This window comes from Phocoena phocoena, chromosome 5, assembly GCF_963924675.1.
Source record: "Phocoena phocoena chromosome 5, mPhoPho1.1, whole genome shotgun sequence".
NCBI lineage: Eukaryota > Metazoa > Chordata > Mammalia > Artiodactyla > Phocoenidae > Phocoena > Phocoena phocoena.
The window spans coordinates 3,243,874-3,264,854 of record NC_089223.1 but is presented as its reverse complement, the minus strand read 5'-3'; the positions used below and the strand labels follow the sequence as shown (position 1 = coordinate 3,264,854).

Here is a 20,981-nt window from a genome sequence, read left to right as displayed (position 1 = left end):
CACACCCTGTCCGGCATATTTGGTTTTTGAGAAACCCCGGCTGGCAACCCTACTTAAAGGTTCAAAATAATACTGTAAAATCATTAAATGGATATAATATTTACTCTCTGAACACAATCATTAAACTCATTTAAAAGAAAAGAAAAAAAAACCCAAAAAAACGGAGGAGGGCACTGTAAACAAGCGGACAAGCATTTGTACTCAAAGGATTTCATTGTTTTCCTTTGTCTTCCTCGGTGGGTTAAAGACCCCAAGTAGTTCCATGGCTGGCTCTTCTCCCGATTCCAATGAAACCAAGTGCTAGGACTGGATTGAAATCTAAAAGGAAGATTTTTTAAAAACTCCTTCCAGGCGTGGAGAAGTGCAGCCAGAGTGACTCATGGGTGGCGATGACCTTGGAGTCTGGAATGATGCTGTGTGACGTGGCAGGCAGCCACAGGAGCTTGGAGACGCTGCGCCGTGCATTCAAGCAACAAGGCGGAAAAGTGCCAGGGCGGTTTCTTCACAGTATTTCACATGCAAAGGGGACAGGAAGAAGGAGGGAAGGAGCCCCATGCTGCTTTTAAGGCAGGGAAGGAGGCAAACGGGTCCACCATCCTCAGAGTGTGAGCTCCAAGGCTCTGACGCTAGGGGACGTCTTCTTGTGCTCTCCTGTGGGTGGCCAACACGGGTGCAGAGGAGCCCGTGCCTCAAACCGCAGACACTTGTTCATCTTCTGCCGACACAACCACGAAAGGAAGGAAGAAACAAAAGAAAAATCAATAAGCAAGCAAGTCGTTTTCTTGTGCTTAGAGAGAACGTGTTCACCGACGTGCTAAATGAAAACACCACAGCTATGTTCTCTTAGTATAGGTCACCTAAGATCCTCAACTGTTTTTCCACCTAATGATTAATCATAATAAAAAAGTTTAAGGGGCTTCCCTGGTGGCGCAATGGTTAAGAATCCACCTACCAATGCAGGGGACGCAGGTTCGAGCCCTGGTCCGGGAAGATTCCACGTGCCGCGGAGCAACTAAGCCCATGTGCCACAACTACTGAGCCTGAGCTCTAGAGCCCACGAGCCACAACTACTGAGCCCGTGCACCACAACTACTGAGCCTGTGCTCTAGAGCCCAGGAGCTACAACTACTGAGCCTGAGCTCTAGAGCCCACGAGCCACAACTACTGAGCCCGTGCACCACAACTACTGAGCCTGCACTCTAGAGCCCAGGAGCCACAACTACTGAGCCCGTGCACCACAACTACTGAGCCTGTGCTCTAGAGCCCAGGAGCCACAACTACTGAGCCCGTGCGCCACAACTACTGAGCCTGCGCTCTAGAGCCCGTGCACCCCAACTGCTGAGCCCGCGAGCCACAACTACTGAAGCCCACACGCCTAGAGCCCGTGCTCTGCCACAAGAGAAACCACCGCAATGAGAAGCCAGTGCACCACAACGAAGAGTAGCCCCCGCTCGCCGCAACTGGAGAAAGCCTGTGTGCAGCAACGAAGACCCAACACAGCCAAAAATAAATAAAGAAAATAAATAAATTTATAAAAAAAAAAAGTTTAAAATAAAGTATATGGGATGCACATCTTTAAATATACATACCCACTATAAAAATACATTGTATATTTACTGACTGGAAACTCATGAATGATAAATTCATTGAAAAAAGTTATAAAACAACACATGACTTCTTAAGCAATGTACACGTGTATACATATAAAAAAGGCTAGAAGGATATATAACAAAATGCTAATGGAAGTTATCTGCAAGTGGCAGGATTACAAGTAGTTTTCATGAACTGTGTTTTGCTTCTTCCTATAATGATTATTTCCAGAATAAAACAAGTTAAACTCAAACCTTAAAAGCAGGAGGAAGGAGGGGGGCATGGTCTCCCCCTTCAACCTCACCCCAGCACAGCCAGCTGGACTCGTACAGAGAAGACGAAAGAGCTCTAGAGAAGTGGGTTTTTCCACCAGACTTTCATCTGGGACTCATAGCATTTCCCCAGAAAACCGAGGATTACGAGGGAAACGCACCCATGCCCACACGGTATTACAGGGGACCCCTCCGCAATCTTTAGTTATTTCTCCAGCCACTTCGGAAAGAGCAAAACGCAACCCAACGGTTGGCACCAAGGCCTGGGGCGGGCGTGGAACCCCGGGCGGGAAGCAGGGCCTCTGGGGGAAGCGCATGTACCGTCCTCCTCGGCGGCAAGGCCCGGGGGCGCGCAGGGGCCGGGGCGCGGGTCGTCGCCGGGCCGGTGCCACTGCGGCCGCGGGGCGGGCCTGGCGCCGCCCGGGGCGGGGGTCTCGGCCGGCCGGGCCAGCATCCTGGACCGCTGCAGCGCCACGGTGTAGTCCGGCGGCTTCCGGGCGGGGTGCGGGTGGGCGTCGGGGAAGTCGGTGATGGGGATGCCCACGTATCCCGGCGGGGTGGGCGGCGGCTCCCGGTAGCGGCCCTCCTTCCTCGCTGCGGGAGAGACAAGGCCCGCGGTCAGCATGGGAGGGCGGGGGGAGTGCATCCCAGGCCACATGCGCTCATCGGGAAGGAGGAGGACCAAGATGAACAGCGCCCGCGGTGAAAGGCGTGTGGGGCTGTGCGCAGGGCGGGGCGCACCAAACCCGCCACGCACCGGGTCATCTCCGGCGGCACAGGCAAAACTAAGCAATCTAAGTACCTGTAACTCTCACCGGGTCACCGCAGAGCGACTCTACCTGTCACGCAGTAACCAGGCTAACGCCCAACCCTGGGGTTTACTGGAAACACGGAGCAAAGGGAACAGAAAGGCACCCAGTCCCACGCCTGCAACACGGGAGTGGTGCCTGTCAGCGGTTCCCTCCCCTCTCCCTGCCCCGGGGGCCAGGCGAGCTGTTCTTCTTTGCTGGGCCATCTACCCTCACCAGGCAGAGAATCAATCCCAGGTTACTTTCAAGTCTTGGGCCTCACTTCGGAAAATAGGGAATCACAATAAATTTGGAAGAATAGTACAAAAAATGATGCAAATTTCAAAACTTAAAACCATGTGCATGTGAGGTATGTATTTTTCTTGAAGTCCTTTTACATTAATTTCATGACTTAAAACATGAATCTGTAAAGGCAAGTAAAAGCAAAGTTTTACTATCTTCAACTTTCTAGACTCAACTGTTAGGAACTTAAATCATTCTTCTTTCCTTTGCAATAAAAATTCTGTGTATTAGTTTGTTAAAAGAAAGTGCTTTTCTATTTGCAACTGCCAAGACGTGGAAGCAACCCGTGTGCCCATCAACAGAAGAATGGATACAGAAGATGTGGTACATATATACAATGAAATATTACTCAGCCATAAAAAAGAATGAAACATTGCCATTTGCAGCAACATGGATGGACCTAGAGATTATCATACTAAGTGAAGTAAGGCAGACAAAGACAAATGTCTTATGATATCACTTATATGTGGAATCTAAAATATAATACAAATGAATTGATATACAAAACAGAAACAGACTCATAGATTTATGGTTACAAAGGGAAGAAAAGAGGGGAGGGATAAATTAGGAGTTTGGGATTAACAGATACACACTACTTTACATAAAAATAGGTAAACAACAAGGATTTACTGTATAGCACAGGGAACTATATTCAATATCTTGTAATAACCTATAATGGAAAATAATATGAAAAAATATATAATTGAATCGCTTTGTTGTACACCTGAAACTAACACAATATTGTAAATCAACTGTACTTCAATTTAAAAAAAAAAGTGCTTTAAAAATTGCAACCTAAGGATAGGTGTTAACTGTCTTCTCCTTATTCATCTTGAAAAGATATTAAACTCGACATCCACCCATGACTACGTGATAAAATAACTACAATTTCCCTATTAATGAAAGTGATGTCTGTGAAGATTATATTCCAGAATTTCTCACTCTGTATCCTATGATGTATCCCTACACTTTATACAGACGTTGCACATGCCATAGAGAATATATCCCGATAGCATTAAAGGAGCATAAGAGACTTCACAACAGAAACAGCAGCGGCAAAGTGATAGCGTCTTTCGTGTACTTATGAACCGCTAACTAGGCACTAGTGTTTTGCAGAGATTTCGTTTAAACCTCATAGCAACTGCATTGGTAGAAATTATTAAATTCATTTTACAGATGAGGAAACAGACACTGTTTAGTGCCCTGCCCAGTGTCACAAAGCGAGGAAAGTGGCAAAGCAGGGATTCAGACCCCCAGCCTGCCTGACTCCCAGGCTCTTACTCACTGCCTTACCTCTCCGCACCCTCCTCCTTGTTCTATCCTGTGCAGAGGGAATTTGCCTAGCACAGAAAAATTTACCTGCATCACAAACATCGACAGAAGATTTTTAAATATGCAAAGGGTAAAGTTCTAAATATACAATTCCAGGGAACAAAATACAACAGTAAAACATTTAGAACAGTTCCAATTAAACAAAAAAATATTCTTCCTCTAGAGAGAGTGGCCATCCTTCCTGATAATTTTCAGCTGAGAAGATCAACGTCAGAGCAGATAACACCCATAAGGACAAACCTACTGATCCCGACAGCTACGGTGCATGGAAGGTTGACTGTTGCAGGGTATTTATAAGCACCTGACCACAGAACCTGGGGTCTTAACCACCATTCATTTCAAAATCCTGAGTGCACTGCTAACTTGGAAGGCCTACATGTCAATGGGTGGGGCAGAATGAGGAGAAGAACCGCAAACACACGCTTTCACTTTTGAAATAAGTCAGGGTGCAGCCACGACCCAGACATGACAGAGCCCGCAGTCAGCTTACCAATAAGCCCCTTGGTGGCGCTGGGTGGCACGGCCACGTGGGCAGCCATGGCGACGGGCTTGGCTTCTTCGGCGGTCGCAGACACCATGCTGCTGCTTTCAGCTTCGAGGGAAACGTCCTTCCCCCCCCTTCGCTTGATTGTGCCCGTGTCCCCCTCCGAGTCTTCTCCCCAGTACCCCGTGGAGGAGGCCCAGCTTGCCCGGGACTGGGCTTGATCGAGACTCTCTCGGCTCTGACTCTGCCTGTTATACTTTGTGCTGTGGTCGGAAAACATGATTTGGTCCGCGTGGCTGCTTGAGGCCCATAACCCTGCGGCGTCCCCTGAATAATCAAAGTGAGTGTGCCCGAAGGGGAGCGTCTCCCAGCTCCTCTGGTGCTGGATGGTCTGGATGTTATCATGGGAGCCGCTGGAGCACGACGTCCAGCTCCCTCGGCCACTGTCAGCAGCGTCAAGTGAGGCTCGGTCCCCCTGGTCTTGGGAAAGCTCCTCTGTGCTGGGAGAAGAGATCACTGTAGCTGCAGCGTACAGGCCCCGGCTCTCGGACAGCGGTGCACAGGACCTAGGCGGCCAAAGGGAAACAAAGAAAAAAAAATAATAAAGAGAAGAGGAGGGGAGGGGAGGGGGGAGGGGAGGGGGGAGGGGGGGCCAGAAAAGAGAGGAGGGTAGGGGAGGGGAGGGGAGGGGAGGGGAGGGGAAGGGAGGAGAGGGGAGGGAATGGGAGGGGAGAGGGAAGGGGAGGGGAGGAGAGGGGAGGGGAAGGGAGGAGAGGGGAGGGAATGGGAGGGGGGAGGGGAGGGGAGGGGAGCGGGGTTGGGGGGGGAGGCCAAGATTGTTAACTAGTAACTCTGTGCTAAAACACAACCACTTTTTCCTCGAAAGGCGGCCTCCTTTCCTTCCAGGAAGAGGATTAGGCCCCACCAGACTGAGCGACAGTGGCCACTCGGCCCTGTCCAGCTTCGTCCCCTATGACGTCACCACAACATCAACACGGGGGAAGGAGCAATGACCTGCTTACAGTAAAGGAGCACCTTCCTTACAGCGTTCACTACAATCTATTTCGGGAAAGCAGCTCATTGGACCGAGTCACCCCCGGCCCTCAGAGCAGAGCAAACGTGTCCCAGCGAAGGACAGACCTCACTGGGAAAGCAGTCTGCATGGCGCTTCACGATCGGGAAATGGTGAACGTCAGAACTGGGCTGGGAGAGCACCCCTGGGCGTCCCGTGAACAGCGCCGCACACGTGCAAGAGAGGAGCGAGCACACGGACGAGCCCCTACCCCAGGCTGCACTGGTCGGGCTCCCCCGCCGGCCGCCTCTCCGGCCGGCCTGCGGCCAGGCTGGCCTCCACAGTGCCGGCCGGTGGCCTCTGGCGCCGTTCGTCGGGCAGCGAGACGGGCAGCGAGTCGAAGGAGGAGTTGCTGACGATACTGGACCGCGAGGAGATTTCGCTGTGGCCGGAATCTGAGAAGTTATCCACGGTGCCACTCGGAGCCAAAGTGTAGCCTGCGTGGGAAACACATCAGTCCTTAGACACCGAGGGTTCACGGCGTCCAGCTGACGTCTCCTCAGTAGCAAAACCAGAATGCAGGCCACGGGTGCCACCACGGAACTGGGGAGAAAACACTCTACTTGGGGACTGAGCTACAGTCAAGTTTTACTCAAATACAGTTTAGTGTGTTTGATGAAAGTTTAGAGAGGAAAAAAGAATGCACTGTCGTATGACCCAGGAATGGATGCAGACTGGATCACGGCACGACTCGACGCTGCTCTCTTAGCTACAAATTATACTACATTAGTCTATGTAAACGAAACTATGAAGAATGACTAGGATGATATTTAAAAGTATGGTTTTCTTCTCAACCTGCAAAGTCAGTAGCAATTTTGTTTTCAATGGAGTTTTCATTTCTAAAACTTTACAGCATAGAATAACTCCACTGGAAAGATGTGCATTATATTTTTATTTTTTAATGTTGGGTTTCTGTTTTTTGTTTTTTTGAATTAATTTATTTATTTTGGCCACGCTGTGAGGCATATGGGATCTTAGTTCCCAGACCAGGGATCGAACCCATGCCCCTGCATTGGGAGCACTGAGTCTTAACCACTGGACCACCAGGGAAGTCCCTGTATTATAATTTTTTTTTGGCAGTACGCGGGCCTCTCACTGCTGTGGCCTCTCCCGTTGCGGAGCACAGGCTCCGGACGTGCATGGCTCACAGGCCCAGCCGCTCCGCGGCACGTGGGATCCTCCCGGACCGGGGCATGAACCCACGTCCCCTGCATCGGCAGGCGGGCTCTCAACCACTGCGCCACCAGGGAAGCCCCCTGCATTATAATTTTAAATGGACATGTATGAATAAGAAACAAGACCCGAAGAAGATATCTTTGGATTTTTGCCATTTGATTTTTCAGCATTAATAATATATTGGATAAATCACATGAAAGCCAATTGTTTTGAAGGACATAATGTACAAAATCTCCATTTTTCTCCCTGGACCATCACTATGTCTAAACCGATGTCCATTTTTTGGCCTGAAGGACCCTTAACTCTTTGTTGCTAAAACTGAAAGTCACAAAGGAAGAGAGGCTTGTCTTGACATTTTTAACAAAAAAATCCAAATACTCCTTTCTCAGTATTCATTTATTTTTTACGTTATTAAGAATCTCATGTTACTTAAAATACTGATTTTATATGATTACATGTACCCAATGAAAACCTAATAAAAAAATGCCATCTAGAGCACCTAAATGTTGCTGATTTACTCTCTGAAGAGTACTTCCCCGTCCTTTCAGTAAATTATGAATTCCTGATTTATTTTTTTAAAAGGTTGCACAGGTCTTCATAAGATTTCACGTGTTCACCTATGAAATGTCTTCTTATAAACCACACTGCAGGTTCTGACAGACAAGATTTCAAACCCTCCCTGAACAGTCTACCCCCCGCCCCCGCAAAAAACAAAATCTCTAGAGAAATAATCCCTCAGGTGGAGCATGAGGCATGGGGAGGAATCGTCCCAGTTTCCTCAGCTAATGAGATGACCCCTTCCCCTGTCTTTCCCGCTGGCCCACCTATCCTTGTAGGTCCGTGGTGCACTGTTATTCTTGTTACTGTTCTCGCTTCCACGAGAAGACGGGGAGCTGGTTTAGTCCAACTGCCCGCAGCCAAACGATCTCAGCTGACTGCCACTGCCACCCAACGACGGACGAGAGAAGAATTCAGACGCACCCACTGAACAAGGACTAGAGACTGATACCCACATAGAACGCACACATGTCTGAGACAGCTGAAAAGTAAAGCAGGAAAGCTACTTGTTGTGCCAGTGAAATCTAACAACGGATTAATCTCTTTGGCCTCGTTTAGTGAAAACTGTCCTGGCCGTTTATTACCCGCTTACTTACGCCCATTCAATTATAGGGTAGGGGAGAAAGTAACCCCGAGGTTATGCCGCAGAAGATGATCTAGTATTCTAAGATGAGAAAGCATTAATATCAGAAGGAGAGCCTGAGTGCCTAAAATTTAATCTCCTTAAAAATAAAACAAGACAGCAACAAAAAAGATAATGCAGACTCATGTTAACACAATGAAAGATAAATCAGGAAGATATTAGTTTTTCTTATGTTTTTATAGGCCTCTACTCTGTGATGAATGCTATGTAATTATATTTAGTTAGAACAGCTGTTAGTATAAAAAAAATTATTTCCACACTTACAATCAGTAAAGAAATGAATTTTTGAAGGGGCTTATATAGTTATATAAGCTTGACACTTTATTTATAACTATAATATTAAAAAGTACCAAAGTTCTTCCAAATTTATAAACTGAGGGGAAAAAAAAAATCCATTGGGTGTTACATATCATGTCTTTTTTTTTTGGCGGGGGTGGGGGGTGGGGGGGGGGTTGGGCACACAGTGCGGCTTGCAGGATCTCAGTTCCCCGACCAGGGATTGAACCCACACCCTTGGCGGTGAAACCATGGAGTCCTAACCACTGGACCGCCAGCAAATTCCCAAGGTCATTTCAAACGACTCTAATGTCAGAAGTGATGTAATCTCTAACTAGAATTGATCACAGCTGAAAGCACAGGTCCCCATGAAGGAGAAGAGGGGTCACCCAGTCACCTTTCCTTGGCGAGCTCTGCGGGGAGGTCGGTGGGGAGGAGAGCCGGGAGGACGCATCCGATACGGTGTCTTCTGCCGGCCTCTTGTGGCGCTCAAGGCTCCCTTCTTCAGACAAAGCAAGAATCTTCTTTAAAGCTTGTGGAGAGTTTATACCTGTAAGAGAAAGAAAATGATTTCAACATGCATTTCCAAGACTGAAAAGACTACCGTGAAGAACAAAACCACTTTTTTTGTGTTAAGATTGAATGTCACATGTCGTGGCAGGTTGTTTCCAGGCTCGATGGTCTCTGTACTCTGCCCGTGTAAACAGTGAGATCGCAGGAGGCCAGGTGCCCGCCGTGTGTCTGCTGACACCTGCCGAGGACCAGAAAGGCTGCTGCTGCCATTCCACTCTGGGTTCCAAAGCTCGATCACCACCCTCTTCAACAATACATCAGACAGCGATGGAGAAACAAAGAGACGATCTGGAAATACTCTGAGTTAGGGTGAGAGCGGCGCAGCTCACATTTATCAGAACTCAAGTTTGGGTTGGGAACAGGTATTTTGGTGGTGTTGGAAAAGTTAGCTCATGGGACGTGGGAGTGATGGAAGGAAAGCCAAGAGCCCAAAGGAAGTAGCGAGAAAACAGACTGACGGAGCGCTAAGAAATCAGGCCAGTATTTGATCAGTAAGCGGATGACAGAGAAGGCAGGAGGGGACCCAGAGAGTGCCGGGTCCCAGAAGGGTCCTGCAAGCCACCGGGGAGGGCTCCCAGGAGTGCGGTAAAGGGGCGCGGAGGGGGACGCCATCCAGCACAGCGCCAAGTGCACGATCTAGTCGGATGACGTAGGGCGGAAGGAAAAGGATTCCATGTGCCAATACCAGGTGATTTTTCCCCTAAAATTTTACTTTTAGGAATGAGGGAGTCACATTAAGAGATGTTTACTAAGCCTTATTATGAGGCACTCTCAATTACCTCATTCTGAACAACAAAGAGACCAGAGGGAATGCATTACAGGTTGACACTACCTCAGTGAACGTCAGTTTTTATGTTCTCAGACTTAACAGAGTCCATGAAAAAGGAGGCAATGAAATTTAACGGAGATCTAATTCTTCATTTCACCTCAACACCTGTAAGTGTTCGATACTACTTTAATACAATCTTTTAAAAATGGCTTTTCAAGCAATCTTTTAATTACACGTGCAGATACTGATCTATACAGGGTACATGAAAATACCAGCTACACTAAAGCTACACGAATGAATAGCCTTGATTTGGAAAAGATTTCCAAGCCAGCATCATTCACAGATTCAAAAAGTGCTGCCTTCAAACAGTGAAGATGGATGTGAAGGTGCTATGCCTCAGAAAAAGCTGTTCCACTTCAAAAGTAGCTCCAGGGATGACGAAGACACTGAAGTGGAAAATACAGGAAGTATTCAGACAAAATTTATTTCATGAATGGGGGTGGGCCCAGCATCTCTAAGTTACTGTGTTATATTCTGTGACTTTAAATGCGAAACTATCCTAGGACCACACATGACTATCCCATCCGCGTTTCTAAAGGTCATACATTCAAATAGGCCTAAGAATATTGGAAAGAGAGTCTCTCTGGGGAAGGGGGCCGGGGATGGCTTTCCATCAGGTACACCTACATGGGGGTTAACAGGCTGTGTCCGTATCAGAAGCTCGACAGAAAAGAGGCAGTAGAGGTCGGCTTGCGGGGGACTTGGGAATATAAGAATATCAACAACACAGTGGAGAGACTTCCCTGGTGGTCCAGTGGTTAAGACTCCACGCTTCCACTGCAGGGGCACGGGTTCAATCTCTGGTCAGGGAACTAAGATCCCGCGAGCCGCGCAGTGCGGCCAAAAACAATAATAATAATTAAAAAAAAAAGAAACAGTGGACCAAGGAACACTAATTCAGTTCATTTGTGATAGGGGGAACAATGTAAATTTTTTTTATCTTTGGCTGCGCTGGGTCTTCGCTGCTGCGTGCGGGCTTTCTCTAGTTGCGGCGAGCGGGGGCTACTCTTCACTGCGGTGCGCAGGCTTCTCACTGCGGTGGCTTCTCTTGTTGCGGAGCACGGGCTCTAGGCGCGCGGGCTTCAGTAGTTGTGGCACGTGGGCTCAGTAGTTGTGGCTCACGGGCTTAGTTGCTCTGAGGCACGTGGCATCTTAATTCCCCGACCAGGGATTGAACCCCCATCCCCTGCACTGGAAGGCGGATTCTTTACCACTGGACCACCAGGGAAGTCCCTGCTTTGGCTCCTTGAACATTCACGAACTGACTGTATTTTCCTCCCAAGTTACAGAATCAGTGATTCAACAAATGAGAGTTCGCCTCCAGACGAATCATTTCACTTAAAAATGTTCCACCTGAATTCCAGCAACTCACTGATCATAAGGCAAAGCTAGTTTAAACAAGGTATATGGACAAAACAGCCTCTGCACTTGTTAAAAATTAAATGAGGAATAGCATAATTTCCCCATGGCATGCCTTGCCTCCACTGCTATGACAAACGAGCATGATTAAATGAGATGCTCTATGAAAACAGTCCTTCTCACGGGTAAAAGTAAAGTTTAACTCTGTGAACATTAATGTCTTATAAAGAGGGAACAACCAGAGGGACACTCAAGTATACCAGATGAAGTTACCCGTGATAAGTATCGCTTCCTAGTCTGAGAAGCAGGCAGTGAGTGAACAGCGCCAAAAGAGGGTTGTGGGTTGTTTGTTTTTTTGTTGTCGAGTTATACGAGCCGTCTGTATATTTTGGAAATTAAGTCCTTGTTGGTCACATTGTTTGCAAATATGTTCTCCCAGACCGCAGGTTGCCTCTTCTTCTTTTTTTTTTTAAATATTTATTTATTTGGTTGTGTTGGTATTAGTTGTGGCAGGTGGGCTCCCTGGTTGCGGCTCGGGGGCTCCTTAGTTGTGGCATGTGAACTCTCAGTTGCGGCATGCAATGTGGGATGTAGTTCCCGGACCAGGGATAGAACCCGGGCGCCCTGCATCGGGAGCGTGGAGTCTCAACCGCTGCGCCATTAGGGAAGTGCCCACGGGCTGTCTTTTCATTTTGTTCACGGTTTCCTTTGCTGAGCAGAAGCTTGTAAGCTTCATTAGGTCCCATCTGTTTATTTTTTGCTTTTATTTCCATTGCCTTGGGAAACTGACCTAAGAAAACACTGCTACGATTCATGTCAGAGAATGTTTTGCCTGTGTTCTCTTCCAGGAGTTGCATGGTGTCCTGTCTTCCGCTGAAGTCTGTGAGCCATTGTGAGTTCACGCTTTTGCGCCGGCCGCGAGGGCATGTGTCCTGACGTCACTGATTTGCATGCGGCGGCCGTCCAGCTCTCCCAGCACCACTCGCCAAAGAGACTGTCGCTTCCCCACCGCACGTTCCCGCCTCCTTTGTCAAAGATTAACTGACTCTAGTGATTCACACAACAGTGTAATTCAACTCTACTTCAACAGAAAGTAAATTAAGAGGGAAAAAAAAAAAAGTGTGCGCGAACGTAGTCACCTACCGAAAGGCGGGAGATCCCGTAGGGGCACTTTCTTCCGCGAAGGATAGAGGGGCACGGCGGGAAGCTGCAGCCCCGGGCCGGGCCTCTGTGACGGCTGCGGAGCCTGCGGCGGCGGCTTCGGCTGCAGCCCTGCCCTCGGGGCCACCGGGGAGGTGTCGGCCTTGACAGGCTTTCTGTCACCGGGGTTCTTAGGCACTGGTAATTGTTCGGTGTGAAAACAGAACGAGAAGTTTAAGAGGTTAGTGGCCACACACGGGATACTTTTACAACCGCACGAGCATTTCCTACAGTTAGAACACTGAAATATGTATCTTTTTTTCCCTGTGGCCCATAGATAAAGGAGAGAAACAGGGGCGGGCGGGGGGAGAGCCTCCGTCACAGAAAGAAGGCGCGACGGAACCAAGATTCACTTTATGAAACAAGCCGTCTCAAGAGATGATACTGCTTCAAGTACCACATTTAAAAAGAAACGAAAAACGTGGATAGCTCAGTACACTGTACGTATGTCTACGAAAAACACAAATCTATTATACAAGGTACAACAGGAAGACCACTAGGAATTATTTTTCTGAAATGACACCCAAAATGTCTTGACATATACGAACGAGCTTAGTCTTAATTTAGTAGATGATACCAGCTGCAGTCTTGTCACTATCAAATTCTCTCTCCAATGGGGTAGAATTATCTATGTTGCTAATAGCAGCCAATACTCCTTGAGTATTGTACTGAGTGTATAATTCCACGGCAGATGGAAAGCAAGCCAATTTAACAGGGCAATTAAATGCTGTATTTTAAGCGTATTAACATTCAAGACAACTCAATGACTTCCTTCCCCCATCTTACACATAATGGAGCTCAAGTAACCGGCCTAAGGTGACACTGTTAGTACAAGGAACAAACAGGATCTGAACTCAGACCCACCTCCCTCTTGAGGACAAACTCTTCCCCATGACACACAGTGCTTTAAGAGTGTCCTGGGTAAGTCTGATAACCTGAATCTTTCTCAAATTACCTAACATTTAAGCCCTATAGAAAGTATCTTCAAACTTGCCCATAAAAGACCCCAAAGTGTCCTAAACGGAAAACGCCTCTGTCTTACAAATATGGATGCCGAGAAAGAGAAAGTAGCCCCCGTTTCTGGCCTGGCCGCACTTTCAAAGGCTGGGGAGCTACACATTAGGCTGAGCTGTGGTTCCCTGTGGAGAATTCCTGCCTTACACGGTAGCTGAACTGAACTCATTGCCAAGTGCCGGCCGAGCTGAGGGGGTCAGAGGCAGCCAGCACACTCCCAGGCTGTGCCGCTCCCAGGCTGCCCATCACTTGGCAAGTATCTTTGTGAGAAAACAAGGGATGCAAATGGGAGCTGCACCTGCCCCTGTGTCCCCTGACGGCACTCTGGCTGCGTCGGGATGAAACCAAAGCCGGTCACCCCGAAGAAGCCTACGGTGTCGTGGTCCCCATGCGAACCCCGCTGGGCACGGACGGGGCTCAGCCCAGGACAGCGCCGCGTGGTCTCCAGAGCCGCCTTCAAGGGAAAGGCGAGCGTGTCTCAGGATGCGAGCTCCCCCTGTGCCCAGCCCTGCTTTATCGGCACAGGAAACCAATCTGCATTCCAGCCGGACCCGGCAGCCACCTTAAGGAGAAACTCACATGTGTTGGTGGCCGGCTCGCACTGCAGGGATAACGTCTGAAGGCTCTCCTCGTCCATCTCCAGCTCCAAATTGGACAGGTACTGCTTCACTTTTCGAGCCATTTGGGCATCCTCGTAAAGCTTTTTGGCATTGAGAAAGGAGCTACGACGCACCCGCTTTTTGTGACCACCTGTCTGAGCAACGTCTAGCACTGTTGCGTTTGTACTACCCTGGCTGAGAGACCTGGAAGACGAAAAGGTAGAGCTGCAGCTCGCTCCAGCATGGGATCACTTTATCTACTGGAAACGTGCCGAGACACCTACAAATAGTCTACGTTCAAAAGGCCACATGCCTCATTCTGGTAAGTAAACTTTACGAAGGAAGAGAGAATCATACAGATCAAAAAAATTTTTTTCAAGTTTGAAAAGAATCCTACATACGCTCTACATACACATGTATGTTTGGCACTTGTTCTGTTCCAACTAGAAAATTCTACTTTTCGCCTCTATAGAGCATTCAAGGCAGCTCTCTCGTAGAAGCCAGCAAGTAATAATGATTATATGTAAAAGCTCATGCAAGAATAAACACACAGTTGCAATCATTAAGAGTGACATTAATTTTTTTTCTCCTAAAGAGGATGTCTTACATAAATTTAAAGAAATTACGATGTTCACGATTGTTTTCTTATTGCTTGGGTTAAATGTAGTGAGTTCGTCAAGTAATATGGTCAATCTGTTAATAAAATGGTCATGCAAATGTGAAAACACATGTATGGAAACTAGCACATGAGTTGTTAAGAATTATTTTTGAAAAGAATTGGTTTATAGGATGAAAACAGTAGTTAGTTGAGCTGTAAAAACTTTAGTTTTAACACCAAGGGGCACCTTTTGTACGACATATATTTCCTTCTCGAAAATCTGTGCGATAGCGTTTAAGGTGCACAATTTTTCCTTCTGACATCCTTTCTCCCCTCACCCCAGGTTAGATTTTTCTCATTTCAAAACACACAAATTATATTAAAATAAAGTCTTTCTGAAAGCTCAGGAGTAGGCCTGGCCTACTGTTCCCCAGAACAATCATCAATCATTTCACAGCTCTCTTGGGTCATGACCTCAAAAGCAAAAGCCCCAGTAGATGAAACTTGAAGTCAGTTTGCCAACTGAAATTCTGCTAGAGCAAGAGGGTTAGGAAAAAAATGCAAAAATGCAAAGCATCAGGAAACACAGCAGGTAAGAAAACAATGCCACGAGCGGGACGAGAACAGTGTGTCCCCGCCACTTACCCCAGACTCCTCCACTTCTTCTTCCTGTAAGTGAGAGCCGTGGAGGTTGAAGCATGGGTGTAGAGAGAGACAGAGAGATCACAAGCTCAGAAAGAAAGGACTAGACTTCTGGACAAGCAGTACTAGAAGCCCACAAACCTCCTCACACAAACAACTTGACCAGCCACAGTTTTCTGGCTCAAAAGACAAACATATGTAAATATTTGCTTCTAAAGACTTCTGTTCTCTCCTTCACTGCATTCATCACTTTCGGCTACACTGACGGCTAAATCCCTTGTGTGGGCAGTGAGACAATACTGTTCGGATTGTTTACATACTTTAGTTCATACTATCCGTTACACCTTTTAGCTCTGCAAGTCAGCGTTCTGAAAAATAAAAAGAGCTGTGCCTCACGTTCAATGAAAAATGTCAGAGGGACCAACTGTTTTCACGACAGCCCACGGTGCACTGGATGTGGAATCACAGTCATTCCGAATCAGAGCTCGACGGAGATTCCCCACACAGCCTGGTTCGTGTCACCACGCTACAGGCGGGCCTATTCAGAATCTTCTCATTTACTAGGAAGCATTCAGCTCAACCTCCTCTAACCCCGCGAGCACTGCTGAGGGGGACACACTCACCGAGTCCTGAACATGAGGGCAGGGTCCATGTTCACAGAGGCCATTCGGCCAACGTGACGAATTTCTTTTGCAATCATTCTTAGCTTCTCAAAATTGACCAGCCCGTCGACTTTGGAGTCGTTCCCTGTAATTGGCAAAGAAGGAAAAGGGAATCACCTGGCATTTACCCTACGCCTCCACAAGTGGAGACAGAAATCCTCCAAGTTACACTTACCCTCGTGAAGGAACGTGAGGTCCTTCTTGATCACCGGGAACAGGGGGATGATGGGAGGCTGTAGGTTTTGACTGTTGAGGACATTGCGGTATTTCGCCATGTTTCTGGAAGGATCAAACAGGTCTTGGAGATCCTGAAACAGCTTTTCGTATTTATTGGGAAGTTTTTCCCAGGTGGTTCGCAGTCTTGCCACTGGTGCCAGGTTTAGGCCGCTGAGGGGGGAAAAAAGAAAAGCGGTATAAAATTAAATGACTCATCCTTACGACGTAAGCAGAAGAGCATGCTGTTTATTTCTTAACATGTAACAGCTCTGTGTGAGTGCTGCGTATGCAGAGCCAAGTACAGGATTCATAAGAGTGGTAATGATTCTGGGTAATGAGAACTGAAGCTGGAACCAGGGACAGGGCCGAGGGGTTTTACTCTTTTTCCCTTTACACCCTCCCGGTCTGTTTACTGTGGGCAGAACAACTGGAATGCCAGGTGTCCTGAGGGCAGGGCTGTGTTTTGTTGCTTCATCTCCATACAGTAAAGTGCTTGGTGCCAAGCAGCTGTCTGATAAAACAGACTGGACAAATATCCTAGCGTTGTAACATGAAACAAAAGCCATAAGAACAGGAAGAGTAACAGATATCGTACACTGACGCATATGTGTGGAATCTGAAAAAACTGGTACAGACCATCTTATCTACAAAGCAGAAATAGAGACACAGACGTAGAGAACAAATGTATGCATACCAAGGGGGAAGCGGGGGGAGGGGAGGAATTGGGAGATTGGGATCCACATGTATACGCTACTGATATAACGTATACGACAGACAACTGATGGGAACCTACTGTAGAGCACAGGGAACTCTACTCAGTGCTCAGTGGTGACACAAATGGGAAGGAAATCCAAAAAAGAGGGGATATATGTATACGTATCAGTGATTCAGTTCGCTGTACAGCAGAAACTATCACCACATTGTAAAGCAACTATACGCCACGTAAAAAAAAAAACAAACCAATAAGAGCACGATCAAACTCCTAGACAGAAAAAATGACCAACTGGACCATCACCATCAACGTCAGTATCGCTCATTGTTTCAGTCTGCACTTTCTTCCGGCCTCAGTCTAAGCGCTTAAAAGGAAAGAAAAGTAACGTTTACTAGGCATCTCCCTGCTTTGTGCTGGCTGATGGAACGCCACATACATTGTGTCATTTAGTCTACTTGATAACTCTTTGGGTCACTGTTATTTTATAGAGAAATAAACTGACTTTCAGAGAAGTTCAAATAATTTGCCCAAAGTCACAGAGCTAAAAAAGTGGTGAATATAGATTTTCTGGGCTTTAAATTAGCATAAAAGAGAATGTTTTTTGAAGTACAGCTGATTTACAGTGTTGTGTTAGTTTCAGGTATACACAGCAGAGCGATTCATCATACACACACACACACACACCTCTATATGTATCTATTCTATCTATATATAAAAAGAATATATCTATTCGTTTTCAGATTCTTTTCCCTTATAGGCTATTACAAAATACTGAGGAGAGCTTCCTGTGCTGTACAGTAGGTCCTTGTTGGTTATCTATTTTCTATATAGTAGTGTGTATATGTTAATCCCAAACTCCTGATTTATCCCTCCCCCACCTCCTCTCCCTTTGCTAACTATACATTTGTTTTGTACGTCTGTGAGTCTGTTTCTGTTTTGTAAGTAGGTTCATTTATATATATATATATTTAAGATTCCACATATAAGCGATATCATATGACATTCATCTTTGTCTGGTTTACTTCATTTAGCACGATAATCTCTAGGTCCATCCACTACAAGAGATTTTAAATTAAGGATTAAGATTCAGAGAAAAGGAATTTTTCCATATGATGCAATTAAAAACTACTACGCTCACACCGAGTCTATGGTCTTCAGGGATCGATGCACGTTTAAATCTGCAAACTGAATCGAACCTGACGACAAACATGCTCTTACCTGATGATTGCAAACATGGAGTTAAAATTCTTGCACTCCCTGCAGTGCAGAGCTATCTTGATGAAATGCTTAATGGTCTTCATCCTCTTCAGCTGGTTCGTCTCCCGCAGAATCTCAGAGGCTACCCAAAACGTCTCCTGGTTAATGACCTCCTCGAATTTCTTCAGGTTGGCACAGCTGGTTTTCGATCTGAGCTTAAATAAGTCATCTATGTACTCAGTAGGTTCGATGTTGCGGAAGAGCTCAAAGTTCCGCATGGAGAGCTGCGTGGCCACCTCTACGGTGCTGAGCTGCAGCAGGGAGATCTGGCTCTCTCTCAGCAGCTCCTGAGCATCTTCATCCGAACAAAGGGTCTCTGTCTCCATGTTGTTTTTCAAGTAATACCTGTGAGAGACACAGAATTCAGAGGCTAAGCGCAGTCTCACGACACTCCTTGAAAGAACGGTGCTGTCTGCTGAACGGCGGTGAGAACACTCCACTGAATGACGGAAGGACAGACAGAGAAGGCAGCAGCTCCTCGGTCACCAGATCACAGAACCCGGCCCAGAAGCCACCGACAGCAACTAACGCATCGCATGGAATCGCAACCGTACCAGGTGCAATCCATTGTGTCTTGTCCTTCCCTGCCTTCTAGATTACCTTTTTTTTTGCTAAGAAGGACAGAAAATAGCTAAATTTTAAAGCTCTACGGAAGGAAACAGGAAAGATTGATCAATCCAACCTATTGATTCAAATATCAGAGAAACCTGTAAGCTATTTCCCTCTATTTGATCCTATGAGGAGAAGGATTCCAAAATAGATTTTAACTTTCAAATATCTGATTTTCACGAAAACCCTCCAAGTAAGTGGGACAGGTATTATTCCTACTTGTCAGATGAGGAAACGGAGGCTCCCAAAGATGTACGCCAGCTCTAGAGAGCAAACTCAGGGTTAGCGCTCCTTTCTCTCCGTTAAGTGACTTGACGAAAACAGAATCCAGATGCTTGCCCTGTGATTTTTTTCCCCCCGATTTTATACAAAGATGCTCTCCTTAAGCCAGATTCCATAAAGGAAGAAACAGAATGAGCAGGGTGGTCCTGCTAAACTGGCCTTCTGCATATATCACCGAAGACACAGACCTCGGGACCTTGACACTCACAGATTTCACGTTCTCAGTTTTTTTTCTTTGCGGTACGCGGGCCTCTCACTGTTGTGGCCTCTCCCGTTGCGGAGCACAGGCTCTGGACGCGCAGGCTCAGTGGCCGTGGCTCACAGGCCCAGCAGCTCCGCGGCATGTGGGATCCTCCCGGACCGGGTCACGAACCCGTGTCCCCTGCATCGGCAGGCGGACTCCCAACCGCGCCACCAGGGAAGCCCACGTTCTCAGTTTTGATTACTCATGAAGCCCACGATGTGAATCCATTTGTAATTTTATCATGACTCTGCACCTCAGTGAGATTTGGAGAACTCCACCAAGATTACACATAGGTCAACGCACATTCAAATGATCACGAGACAATGGGCCTCCTAAAACAACCCTACCCACTGATGTCAGGGCTGGAAATGAAGTGAAAGTGAAGAAGACAAAGGACGTTATAGTTGACAGCAAGAAAGCAGAAGCTCTGAGTGAATTAAACCAGGTTTAGATGCACAAGACAAAGACGTCAAGAATACGATGAAACACTCCGTATGGTGAGAGAAAAAAGAAAAAAAGTGACTTATGAAGACAATTTTCACTAAGTGCCGAATCTAGTCATTATACGAGAGCCAAAACCGAACTACTTTTTCAACTTGCCCTTCTTTGTGATTTGAGGCTATGAATTACATTTTATCAGTGGAAACACCACGCAAGAGGCTGACAAGACCCCATACGATATTTTCCTGCGAGTACTGTGTGATAGAAGCGCTCTGAAGACCAGGCAGCAGCAGACCACACTCTGAGGCAAATGAGCTTTGGCTGCAGAGTTAAGAAGGGCTTTTCACAGTGTCACGAACAGTAACAGGCAGTTTGAGCCAGCCACACTGTCACAGACATCTCCGCGTGAACAAACGCAGCTCCTGGAAAAGTCCGGTAGGCAGGAGCGGGCGACAGAGGATACTAGTGGAAGATGTGCTTGTGAAGGTGCGTCTGCCAGGAGAAGGGAGATGCCCTCCTGCGCGTCCTTATGGGAGCGTGAGCGCTGGCCGGCGGTGACAACGGTCAGGTCACAGCGCCCTTGTTTTGCACGAGCTCCTAAGAGATCCTTGCGAGGGGTCCACAGTCTACTGTGTGCATTTCCTTTGATACGGCAATGCTTGGTGAATGGGGAAAATCTTGCTTTTAATCTGCAACTTATTTTAAAAACCCTTAGAAAGCGTTCACCAGACTCTGATGGGGGTTTAAGGACGGGGTAAAGAAATCCAACAGGATAGATGACGTCTACCTTCCACTCAGCTGTATTCTGTCGGCAAGTTTGGAAAGCTGATCCGGAAGTCGTCTTTGTTTGATCACTCCCTCTGGTGTGACAGAGACCTCACAGAGGGAGTACTGATCTGGGGTGGTGGTCACAGCAAACTCCCGGATGGCCTGAATGACCACTTCCTTCGCCGTGGTGTCCTTACTAATCATGATGTATCGGCTTTGCTGGTCAGCCTTGAAAACCCTTAGCACTTGATCTGGCAAGTCTGGGGGAAAGAAGAGCCATCCGTCAGTGGAAAGGATTTCAGTACCTGGCAGTACAATTAAGGAATGCAACCCGAAAGCGTCTCCTCAGAGAAGATCATGCTGAACTGTCATCTCTCCCTTACTTCAACCCTCCTGCAAAGATCCGCTCGGTCAGTATACAGGCCTGCTGCATGGACACTGCCTGAGGACAGTCGTTACCCACAGACAAGGGCAAACAGGTC

The 20,981-nt window shown here is 47.2% G+C and overlaps 1 protein-coding gene across 2 annotated transcripts in view; it reads right to left on the bottom strand.

Annotated features, from left to right (window-relative positions):
* Positions 1 to 689: 689 nt before the first annotated feature.
* Positions 690 to 20,981, bottom strand: part of RAPGEF2 (Rap guanine nucleotide exchange factor 2) — a 242,455-nt gene continuing 222,163 nt past the window's right edge. For both annotated transcript variants that reach the window (XM_065877765.1, XM_065877766.1), the window contains 12 exons: positions 20,519 to 20,765; positions 18,117 to 18,500; positions 16,146 to 16,357; positions 15,932 to 16,055; positions 15,312 to 15,335; positions 14,049 to 14,272; positions 12,399 to 12,593; positions 8,892 to 9,044; positions 6,053 to 6,278; positions 4,776 to 5,335; positions 2,184 to 2,456; positions 690 to 715 (listed from right to left, as the gene is read on the bottom strand). In XM_065877765.1, the coding sequence (XP_065733837.1) occupies positions 690 to 715; positions 2,184 to 2,456; positions 4,776 to 5,335; positions 6,053 to 6,278; positions 8,892 to 9,044; positions 12,399 to 12,593; positions 14,049 to 14,272; positions 15,312 to 15,335; positions 15,932 to 16,055; positions 16,146 to 16,357; positions 18,117 to 18,500; positions 20,519 to 20,765 (2,648 nt within the window). The remainder of the gene's footprint in view (positions 716 to 2,183; positions 2,457 to 4,775; positions 5,336 to 6,052; positions 6,279 to 8,891; positions 9,045 to 12,398; positions 12,594 to 14,048; positions 14,273 to 15,311; positions 15,336 to 15,931; positions 16,056 to 16,145; positions 16,358 to 18,116; positions 18,501 to 20,518; positions 20,766 to 20,981) is intronic.